The sequence below is a fragment of the Beta vulgaris genome, chromosome 9 (genome assembly GCF_026745355.1).
Source record: "Beta vulgaris subsp. vulgaris cultivar EL10 chromosome 9, EL10.2, whole genome shotgun sequence".
NCBI lineage: Eukaryota > Viridiplantae > Streptophyta > Magnoliopsida > Caryophyllales > Amaranthaceae > Beta > Beta vulgaris.
In genome coordinates, this window is record NC_079210.1 from 27,720,698 (window position 1) to 27,733,090 (window position 12,393).

A 12,393-nucleotide genomic window follows, 5' to 3' on the forward strand; every position below is an offset into this window, starting at 1 on the left:
TTGTGCAAAAACATACATGTGATTTTTACTTTCTAGAGCAATTCTTTGAGCATATTTCAGTAGAAACTTCAAATAATTTTTAGTCAGTGATCTAGTTAATGCAAGTAAACTTATACTAATATTTGATGAGACATAATAAGCTAATGTGTGAATTCCACCATGTGTGAGAAAAGAAATTAACTGTATCAGTAATTGACAAAATTTAATATTTTGTCACCCTGAACAGCAGCTAGGCTAAGTTTATATTCCAACTGCTAGTACGTCATTGTTCCAATAGAAGTATAAAGAAGGAAGTGCTAAAGTCAATAGGGGTAGAGCATGTTTACTCATGATCTCAAAATAAGATCAAGTACATAATCCTAAAAACAAATTCCTTAATCATGAATGAGAATAAGATCATGGGTTGATTGAGATGAAAAATTTGTAAGGGACAATTGAAAACTTGATTAGGCGTGGGACCCATCGCCTGATCTGGTAAAAAGTTACTTTTTTGACTTTTTCCAGTCAAAACGTTGCGTTTTGGCTAGCGGAAACCCAAAAAAAAAATCAAATGCTAACATACTCCAACACTGACACATTACTTTGTTTTAGGTAGTAGCAACATGACAAATGCCACGCCTTTCCACATGTCAACTTATTATTGGCTATAACCGTTGTAAATTTTGTAATGGTTATTTTAAAAAATACAAAGAAAACCAACGACTTTGTTTTTTCGAGCTCTATGAATAGAGCTCCATTTTGCTATATTTTGCACACACTTAATTTTCTCCCTCTTCACTAATTTCTTCTATTTGTTCTAATTTATTTGATTACTCTTCTTTCATTGCTACTTATTTCTCAAATTCTTATAATTATGGATCCTAATCATCCTAATTATATAAGAAATCAACCCCAAAACTGCTTAAAAAAACCAAATGCTTAGACAACAAAATTGCTCAAATACCTCACAGAATCGCTACATCGTCAGTCCTCTATCACTCAAATTACCGTTAACCCTCTTAAATAATTACGAATCAAAAGGGTGAAAATTTTCAAAATTATTCTCCTCAATATGATAACCTTTACCATGAATCTTCATTTCAAAATGCCAACCTATCATATCGTCAATCTGATTTTAATTATAGATTTTCTGAATACCAAGAAGATTCATCTCTGGATAATGAGGTAGATGGTGATGATGAGGATGGGGGTCAATATCAAGAAGCTGATGATGGTGTTAGTCAATACCAAGAAGCTGATGATTTTGATGGTTATGATGAGTTTGTTCAGCCTACTCTATCTTAGCAACCACCTCAACCACAACTACAACCCACTCAAGCATAAAATCCACCCGTCGTAGAAGCAAGTTGTAGTGGTAAGAGGGTTTGGAATCATATTGAATATGAAAATCTTATCTTAGAATTTATGGACACTTCTCTTGATAAGGTGATTGGGACGAGCCAAAAGAAAGGCATCTTCCTGGGAAGAGTTTGGGAAGCTTTCGAGGCATGAAGAATAGCGACCCAATAGAAATTGTGACAAGAAATGCGGATATGGTGAAAGGTCGTTGGAGTAGACTTGCTCCACGGGTTTTAAGGTCGGCTGCATTTTATGATGAAGCTCTTGCAAGAAAGAAGAGTGGTCAAAACGATAATGATGTTATGAAAGAAACTCATTTATTGCATATTAGAAAACATGGTCAGTTATTCATCCTCGAACATGCTCGGAAATGATGAAGAAATTTCAAAAATGGAGGGTCATAGTAAAAAAATTTATTGGAAAGTTCGGGTGGTCGGCCCAAAAATGGCCACAAGAAAATGTGAATTCACCTAAAGCGGAAGTAGCGGCAAAAGGTCGAGAGTTGATGGAAGTGACTCAGTGCTCGAGACACCTACCATTGGTGAAGGAGATGACGTGGACCCACAACCCTATGGTGTGAAGAACGTGAGACTTCGAATCCATTCAGAGGATAGGAGTGCAGATGTTTAAAGAGAAATTGCTAGGTTCGAGGTTGAAAAAAAGAAAGGTTGCTACAAAGGAACAAGAAATAACGCTGCAACCCAGGAGCTTGAACTTGCAAGAGTATCATAAGAATTGAAATTTGCTGCAAGCATTATATGCAAAGGAAAAAGGGGCACTATTTGAGGAGGCAATGATTGAGAAACTAAAAACATGGTTGACGAATAATGCACTTTTTAAAGTTATGTTTATTTTAAAGTATAGTTAATGTTTGAGTTTAAGTTTATGTTTAAGTTTACCTTCAAGTTTACTTTATGTTTAAGTTTAAATTTTAGTTTATGTTTAGGTTTTTGTTGAAGTTTATGTAAAAGTTAACATTTGTATGTTTAAGTTCAATAAATTAAAAAATTTTTAAAAATGTATTTGTGTAATTTGTGATGGCGGTGGAGGTCGCAGGTGGCAGTGGGTTGGTGGTAGGGGTGGTGGGTGGTGTGGAAAGGAGGGGAGGGTGAAATGACAGTGGGGAGGCATGTGGTGGTAGTGGGGGTGGTGAGTGGTGAGTGATGAGGAAAAGAGGAGAGGTGTGAAATGGTAGTGGGGAGGTATGTGGTGGTTGGGGTGGGGGGTGGTGTGGAAAAGATGAGAGGGTGAAATGGCAGTGGGAAGGTAGGTGGTGGTGGTGGGTGGTGTGGAAAAGAGAAAATGGTGAAATGGTCTATAAAAACGAATTTGGAGCAATTCAAGTAATTTCACAGCGATGTTCAACAATCCCCTTATAATGTATATATTATAATACACATGAACTTAAACTAAACCTATACGAGGGGTAGATTACCTGCGGCTGCTCTAATAGGATAGTAAAAAGTAATTGTTGTTTGTAAGTTGAATCGTCTTATACATTAAACTTTACTAGCAAGAGGTAAACTGTCCACTAACCAAGTTTTATTCGGTGTGCACTCCCTTTACACTAACTCTTAGGAAAACATACCCCTTCATTACAATTAGTTCACCTTATAAAAGTACAAGTTTATCATATTTTAGACTTGTTGGTCAATGATTTAAAACTTTAGATTAATTAATATAGTTATTGAAATCAATCTAACCGCGTGGAATTTGATATATGAGAAACATGCATACATTTACACACTACCAAACAACCATGTTGAAAAACTCTTCTCAGGTTCCCATTTGTCCAACTGAACGAATTATGAACCTACGCTCTAATTTTTTTTTTCTATTTCCTTGTTGAATCTTATAAAGATATGAATTACTCATTCCTATACACTAAAATAATCAACAGAAAAACTATATGGCATGATAAGTGTTGGAACTAATTTTGAAGCAGGCAGTATATTTTTTCTGTAAAATTATGAGAAATTATTTTGCTGAACTTGTGTCTGTTGCTCCATATCTCCACAAACTTGTAATCTATTTGAAGATGATGATCTATCCCTACCAATCATCTTCCTAAAAGAGCTCATTCTAAAGCTCGATGACGACGACGGCCCACTTCCAGTATTAATCTTGCTAGGATTATTACCATCACCTGAATTAATCACCACATGCGTATTATTATGATCACATTGAGCTTCTGAAGTGACAACCACCACCTCAGTCAGCTCACTCACACTGTGAATGGGTGGTTCTCGGTCGTGTGGGACCAACTTAGGAGAAGCGTCCGACCGACAAATGGGGCACGTTATTTGGCCGCTGAGCCACGTATCGATGCATGCCATATGGAAGACATGGTTACAGTTGGGTAAACGCCTAGCTAGCTCATCCTCCTCCAACGTACTCAAACATACAGCACACTCATCAATGTGATCATCATCATGCCCATCAATCTTCTTGAACATAAACGATGGTAATAAATTGATGACTGTTGGATCGAGGCCGGACTTTGCTGATACGGACTCAGCAGGTTGAGTCAAGTCACGGTGAATGAAGGTGATTGAGGTGGTGGTGTTGCGGCGAGAGTGGCGGAGGACACATCTAGCATAAATGTGGAGTATTATGACTAAAATGATGACAAAAGAGAGGCAGAGTATAGCAATTACCAAGGTCTGATTATAAGGGTCATAGCCTGATCTTCTGGTGTTGTGTGGATTATTGTTGTTAAAATCCATGGCATATGATTGATTTTTTCTTGAAGAAAGTGAGTCGAGGGATTGAGAATGAAGAATGTTGGTGAAGTTGGGAGATTTTGGGTAAACTTATATCCAATCCATGGCATAGCTAGTTTGTGTGTGTATTTTTCTCACCATGTGAGGAGAAAAGTTAATTCCATGTGTTTGTTTGAAAATATGAAGGTAGTATATTCAAGAAATATAAGTAGTAGGAGGATAGAGGATTGACTATTGACCATTGATTTTGTATTTTTCAGGCTCATTTCGTATGCTTTGATTGTGGGGGCTATTGACTTATCAATTAAATAACGTGTTCTAGATGAAACATTCAAAGGTTATTTGGTTGCTATATTTGAATCTTTTGTCTTAAAATTTTATTTGGGGGTAGAGCGCAACAAATAATAGTAACCAAATGTGAGCGCTTGCCATGTTGTGTGTTAATAATATACTCCCTCAATTACGAAACATTAATTTACTATTAATATTTCTTTGGTTTATATTTGTTTCAACACATCTCTTTAAACCAAACTATTGTAAGTGCAAAGACTAGACAATCTCGAAACATTATGAACATGTCTTTCTTCAGCGGCTTCGTGAATACATCTACAACTTGTTCAGTACTCTTGCATAAATGGATGTCTATCACTTTTTTCGTTGACCAAATCACATAGAAAGTGATACTTCATATCAATATATAGAATCTAGGAAGATATGAGATCAGAATTCATATTGAGAGAGAAACAAACTTTAGAGAGAGTTTATTACGAACTTTGTGTAATAGTCTTACAACCTTTATCATGAGCTATACATGTGCTTTATATACAGATAGAGCTAACTAACTGTGCTGAGTAGGATATAAATATAACTAACTTATACCCCCCTTCAAGTTGGACTTGAAATACAAGACCAAGCTTGCAACAAATAGTCTGATGCTGAACAGAAGGTAGAGCTTTAGTTAGCACATCTGCTAACTGAGATGCACTAGAAATATGAGCCGTTGTTAGAAAACCTGCTGCCACTTGTTCTCTAACATAATGCATGTCTCTCTTCAAGTGTTTTGTTTTCTCATGAAACACAAGGTTGTGTACTAAATGTTCTGCTGAAATGTTATCACAATTTAGCATAATAGGCAAATGAACAGATACTTGCAAATATTTAAGAAGTCCATGCACCCAGACCAATTCACTTGCAGTGTTGGACATGCTTCTATGTTCAGCTTCTGCTGAAGATTTACTTACTGTTGCTTGCTTCTTGGTTTTCCAAGAAATGAGATTGTTCCCCATAAACACAGCATAAGAACTCAAAGACCTGCTACTATATTGACAACTACTCCAATCTGAATCACTATAAGCACATAGATCAAGAGCAAAATCTTTTGTGTTGTGTAAACCATAGTCCATTGTACCTTTAAGATATTTGACTAAATGAAGAGCTGCACGCAAATGTGGAACTCTAGGTTCATGCATAAACTGGCTTAAACGCTGAACTGCATAAGATAAATCAGGCTATACAAGCCTTCTGTATACATTAAGTTCTGGTAATGTTTCACTTGTATCTATAGACAACTTTAACCCAGCATACAAAGGAGCGACAACACTTGTACAATCCTCCATACCAGTATCCGCAAGGATGTCTTTGATGTATTTCTTTTGTGACATAAAAGTACCCACATAATTCCTTGTGATTTCAACACCAAGAAAGTAGTTCAAATCTCCCAAATCATTTATAGTAAAAGCCAAGTCCAGGCCCTTTTTAACTTCTTGAATTTGTTATAAAGAAGTTCCTGTCACAAGCATATCATCTACATATACTAGGATCACCAAGAAGTCACCATCAAGCTGTATGTCTAGTGAATAAAGAATAATCCTGCTTGGATTGAATAAAACCAATAGAAACAAGGAATTTAGTAAGCTCTTTATTCCACTGTCTCGAAGCCTGTTTTAAACCATATATGGACTTCTACAATCTACAAACTTGTCCAAGTTTAACCTTGAAATAACCAGCAGGAGGGACCATGTATACTTCCTCATCTAAAAATCCATGCAAAAATGCATTATTTAAATCCAACTGACACAAATCCTACTGTTTCACTTTTGCTAAAGCAATCACTACTCTAACTGTTGCTAACTTAGCCACTGGTGAGAAAGTCTGAGTGAAATCTTGGCCTTCAATTTGCTGATAACCAATTGCAACCAGTCTAGCTTTATGCCTCTCTATAGTACCATCAGGTTTTAACTTTGTCTTGTATACCCACTTTGAACCTATAGCTCTTTTCCCTTTAGGTAAGGAAGTTAGTGTCCAAGTTTCATTGGCTTCAAGAGCCTGAAGCTCTTTATTTATAGCAAGAATCCAATCAGGATCATGTTTTGCTTGATTATAATATTTAGGTTCAACTATATGACAAGAGTTAACAGCAAATGACTTAGATTTAGAGCTAGAAGAATTAAGAGCATTTTTATGAGGAATATATAGTGTAAGAAGTCATTAAGTTTAGTAGAAGGAATTACAGTCCTACTACTATGTCTAATAACTGGAACAGAATCATGATAATTAGGTATAGTGTCATGATTAGAAGATGGAGAGGAAATAGAAATATCAGTATTAAGAGAACATGGATCTGAATTTGGGTTAGACTGCATAGGAGAAGCATTTTGTTACAGACTCAAGTATAGGAATCGAATTGTTTCAGTTGAGGGAGAATTGTGAGATAAAGATAAAGACGAAGAAACTAGATTTGAAGTATCACTGTTCTGTTTGCATATTTCACTTTCATCAGCAAATTTCGCCATGTTAGTTTTATATACTTCTGTGTTTGTATCATTTGTAGAGAAAGGGAAAGATTGTCCAAAGAATACTACATCTGTAGATACAAGAGTAGTATGAGTATCAAGATCATACAACTTATATGCAATCTGGCCAGATAGATAACCTATAAAGATGCAAGTTCTAGCTCTTGAATCAAATTTGTCTTTATAAACATTCATGTTATAAGCATAACACAAACAACCAAAATTCCTCAATCCACTGTAATCAGATGGTTTATCAAACATCACTTCATATGGTGTTTTCCAGGATAAAACTTTTGTAGGCAGATGATTTATCAAGTATGTTGCTGTTAAAATACATTCTCCCCAAAACATCTTAGGTAAATGAGCTTGAAAGCTAAGAGCTCTAGACATCTCTAAAAGATGCCTATGTTTTCTCTCAACCCTACCATTCTATTGAGGAACATATGGCACACTCTTTTGCATCATAATACCTTTAGATATAAACATATGAATGCATTATTTCTTCACTATTTCAGTCCCATTATCTGATCTTATAATTTTCACACGTGTTCCAAACTGTGTTTCCACCATTTTCAGAAAATATTCAAGAGTTTTAGCAACCTGAGACTTGTTATGTAATAAGAAAGTCCAGGTACCTCTACTACGGTTATCAACCAAGGTTAAAAAATACTTTGCTCCATTTAAAGCATGCACTCTGTATGGCCCCCATAGATCAATGTGCAATAAGTCAAAACATTGATCTGCTCTACTCTTACTAACAGAAAAAGGAAGTTTATGCTGCTTTGAATTCAAACATATACCACCGTTGTATTCATGCATATTTCTACAACTAAAACCAGGAATATGTCTCATCTTGGACAAAGATAGATGTCCTCTTAATCTGCTATGTAACAAATGTACATCATTGATAGTATGAGATGCAATTTGTCTACCTACAGCAGTCTTACTAGGCAACATATCAGTACTAGAAGATGTTTCCACAGCATGACAAGATGAACTTGCACACAATCTCTTATTTATATCACATGCATTGCTGTAATAGTAGTATAAACCTCCTTGTTTCTTACCAATTCCGAGAACCTTGTGTTTATATAGGTCCTGAAAATAGCAATTATCTTTAGTGAAATGCACCAAGACATTGTCCTTCTCTGCCAACTTACTAACAGACAGTAAGTAATGTTTAAAATCTTCTACTAATAACACATCATTGATGCTTAAATGCTCATTAAGCACAACAGTTCTAGTCTTGTATACCATTCTGAATGTTCCATCAGGCAATCCAACTTTAATCTCTCTTTTAAGCAACTTTTTATCAATTAACATATGTTCATCATACACCATATGATCACATGCTCCTGAATCCACAATCCAAGTGTAAAAACCATTGTTAAAATTCATAGACTAACAGACATTACCTGCAAAGCTAGCAAAAGACATGTTTCCAGGAGAAGATGTGTTTGTCTGGTCTTTTCCTTTCATCATTTTCATGACTTCTTGGCAAATGTTATTTATCATATAAGAATTCATTTCCTTGCCATCATTGTAGTTTGAATCATCTTCACAATCCGGAGGTGAATCACAATGTCCATTATCAATATGAACATTAGCAACAAATTTTCTACTGCCTCCTATGCCACTTGCATTTCCTCCTTTTGCATTTTTCACAGCTGTGTACCACTCAGGATACCCAATCAGCTTAAAACATTGATCCATGGTATGACCTTTTCCTTTGTAATGGTCACACTTTTTATCAAATTTTTCTTTCTTCCAATCTCTTTTCCCTTGAAATCTCTGTATAGCAGCAGACATACCTCCTTGATTATATTTTTGAACTACCATAACATTGCTTTCCCCAGCCTCCAATACACCAGTTATCTCCTTTTGTTTTTCAATTTGTTGTGCTATAGAAAATGCTTTATTTATAGTAGGTAAAGGTTCCATTGACAAGATATTGGTAATAGTGCTATCAAAGCCACTATTTAAGCCTAACAAGAATTGCATTAGCTTATCCTCAGCTTTAATATCTGCCAATCTTTTTACAAATTGACAACTGCATTTGCTCAAAGCACCACAACAGTAGGTAGGTGACACTATTAAAGACTTAAGCTCATCCCAAAGTCTTTTGATCTTTCCATAATATGCAATTATGGTAAGATTTTCTTGTCTTAGACTATCAATTTCTTTCTTTAATTGATATATTAATGGATCGTTAGATTGTCCAAATCGTTCATTCAAATCTTGCCACAATTCAACCGAAGTACTCACATATGCAAAATGATCTGCTATTTGTGGAGTCATTGAGCTGAGTATCCAACTCATAACCATATAATCTGCTCTAATCCATTTCAAATATACTTGACTAGATTCACTAGGTTTAGGAGTTGATCTAGTACTAAAACCATCTTTATTCTTCGCAATCAAGGCACATCTAACATTTCTAATCCATCTAATGAAATTTGTTGCAGAAAATACAGCAGAAACCAATGAAGATGTAGGATTATCAGAATTAGCAATCAAAAGAGGATCCAAATTACCTCCATTAGTGTTTACAAAATCATTGCGAGTTGAATTTGTTTCAGATTCTGCCATTGAATATAAAATTTGACCAGAAATCTTCAATCAATTCAAGAGCTTCAATTGCGGAATTTCGAACTTCAGTGAAAATAATCGCTCTTCAAGAAACAACAATTTCATTGTTTCTAAAAAAAAATCAATCTCTTCTTGAGATTACAGCGTTGATACCATATAGAAATCTAGGAAGATATGAGATCAGAATTCATATTGAGAGAGAAACAAACTCTAGAGAGAGTTTATTACATAATATGTGTAATAGTCTTACAAGCTTTAACATGAGCTATACATGTGCTTTATATACAGATAGAGCTAACTAACTGTGCTGACTAGGATATAAATATAACTAACTTATACAATATGTTTGCTTCTGCCATAAGAAACTGGATTCTTGATAAAGCTATGGCAGACCTATTATCACAATATAATCTGGCAGATGCATTTTGTGGACAATCCATCATATTCAGCAAATTTTGAAGCCATATAGCTTGATGTGCAAGACGTTGTTGCAACATACTCATCTTTTGTTGAGGAAAATGTCACAATATGATTTCTCTTTGATGACCATGATACTACTCCATTTCCTAACAAAAATGCATATCTTGATATTATTTTCCAGTCATCCATATCTCCAGCATAATCACTGTTAATGAAACCAACAGATTTGTATTTTCTCCGCCGTAAAATATTTTTGAATTCCTAGTTATATTTTAATATCGCAATCTCCTTTTGTCGCTGGGAGATGCTATGCAGTCCAATTATCCATATATCTGCTGATAAGACTTATTGTATACATGATGTTTGGTCTTGTAGTTATAAGATACATTATGCAACACAACCAAATCAGTCATCGATGTAAAGACTTGGTTCTCAACATACTCCTTACCATATTCATAATCGTTTTATTTTTTCTTTCTACAACTCTATTTTTGCTGAGCAAAGTATGCTGATGTGAGTTGGTGTCGAGTTTCATGCCGTTTGATGAAATGATTGAAAGAATGTGAGGTGTGTTCAACCCCTCGATCGGTTCTTAATGTCTTGATATAATAACCACTTTGCTTTTAAACGGAAGCCTTAAAGTTTTGAAAACTTCTAATGCTACTGGCTTTTCAACAAGGAAATAAACACATGATTTGCGACTATTATCATCACTAAATGTGATGAAATATATTTTCTTTCCAAATGAGTAGGGTGTAATTAAGCCACAAATGTCAGAACGGACAATTTTCAGTGGATATTTTGCTTTTTTAGATTTTCTAAGGGGAAATGAATCTCTTCGCTGCTTTCCTATAACACAATTTCTACATATTGATTTTTGTTGCTCTAACGAAGGTAAACCATTCATCATATTTTTCTGGTATAGTAATTTCATGCCATTAAAATTCAAATGTCCCAATCTAAGATGCCAAAGCCAAGTATCATCTTTCACCATTGTCGCAAAACCAGGTTGTGACACATTTTTGAGTTTTAAAGGAAACATTCTATTTTTCGACATTTGTAATCTTGCAATAGAATAACTATAATCATCTTCAATGTTACAATACCCATTTTTCATTTTAATATCATAACCTTTCTCCATGAGTTGACCAAGACTCAACAAGTTATTTTAAGCTTTGGGGCATAGTATACATGTGAAATATAATCCACATTATCGTCATTTTTCTGAAAAGAAATTTTAACTTTTCCTACAATTTCTACTCTTGTGTTAACTCCAAATCATGTATAAGAATCGAAGGAGCTATCAATTTCAAAGAATAATTATTTATTGCCACACATATGATTACTTGACCCGTTGTCTAAGTACCATACATTATCTTTGCCTTCCTCATTATTACAAACCAATTATACGGTCTACTGATTCATTTTCAGATTTTTCCGTGTGATTAACCTTTTCTTCGATAGGGGCTGTAAAATAATATTCAGAGAACTATAATGTTCATGTTTATTGCAATCAAAACACCGAGCACATTGCTTTTATGATTTTCATTACTTTCGAATTATAAACCTCGAACACGATCATATCCACACCCACGACCTCGTTGTCGCTGATTGAAGTTATATTCACGATGGTATCGAGCACCTTCTTTCACCATGTATCTTTCTCCTCCTCGACCTTTTAATCCTCTGCCCCTACTGAAGCCTAAACCTGTAGAATTTCCATGTCTATTTATATGTGTTTTAGCTTGCAACACTTGCTCTTCAGGTTCATAGGAATTCGATATTTTCTAATGTACCAAAAGAGTACCATGTACCTCATCTAAAGAAAGATCTTCTTTGATGCTTCGCTCGGATAACATGCATACTATTGTATTAAACTTAGAAGTCATAGATCTTAGAATCTTTAAAACTATTTCGGATTCTTTGGTGTTATCGCCAAGTGCTTTCATGTTATTTGCTATAGAAATAACATGATGAATATGCTCAAATGTTATTTCCGAACTTTTCATGTTCAAAAGTTCAAAATCTGATTTCAGATGTTGCAATTGCTCAAGTTTTACACAGGTATGTCCTTGATAAGTTTTATCAAGGATATCCCTGTCTTTGTGAGATGTCACTGTCAAACATGTTTTGTCCATTCATAACCGAATGGATAAAACTTAAAGCCTTTAAATATTTTTGTTTTCGTGTTTCATTCAATTCATTCTTTTGTGGTTTCATAACAACCTCCTCTTCTTCCGTTGGCTCCTTATAGCCATTATGTACAATATCCCACACTTCGTGAAACTTGAAAATAAATTTCATTTGCACATCCCAATGTTCATAGTTTTTTAACAAAGAATTTAGGAAAAATGGACTTGAACTTGTACTTGATGATCACTACTACGAAAAACCCCTATCGTGTCCCCTCTACAAGTCATACCGTGTCGTATTTGGCTTGTCATGATAGTTGGCGACACGATAGGTGTCATACATAACGTGTCGCCTATCAAGAGATTAGCAATGTTTATGCGTCACTGGAAAATAAGAGG

At 35.0% G+C, this 12,393-nt stretch overlaps 2 protein-coding genes across 2 annotated transcripts; both read right to left on the reverse strand.

Annotated features, from left to right (window-relative positions):
• Window positions 1–3,006: 3,006 nt before the first annotated feature.
• LOC104903420 (E3 ubiquitin-protein ligase ATL41) lies at window positions 3,007–4,343 on the reverse strand. Its single transcript, XM_010691446.4, has one exon. The coding sequence runs from the start codon at window positions 4,062–4,064 to the stop codon at window positions 3,306–3,308; it is 759 nt and encodes a 252-aa protein (XP_010689748.1). The 5' UTR covers window positions 4,065–4,343; the 3' UTR covers window positions 3,007–3,305.
• Window positions 4,344–7,348: 3,005 nt separating this feature from the next.
• On the reverse strand, window positions 7,349–12,000 carry LOC125493557 (uncharacterized). The gene is made up of 6 exons (XM_048637019.1): window positions 11,670–12,000; window positions 11,430–11,570; window positions 11,264–11,329; window positions 9,119–9,435; window positions 8,269–9,037; window positions 7,349–8,208 (listed from the first exon to the last, which is right to left on the reverse strand). Exons 1-6 carry the CDS (start codon window positions 11,998–12,000, stop codon window positions 7,349–7,351), a joined length of 2,484 nt encoding a protein of 827 aa, XP_048492976.1.
• Between the last annotated feature and the right edge of the window lie 393 nt (window positions 12,001–12,393).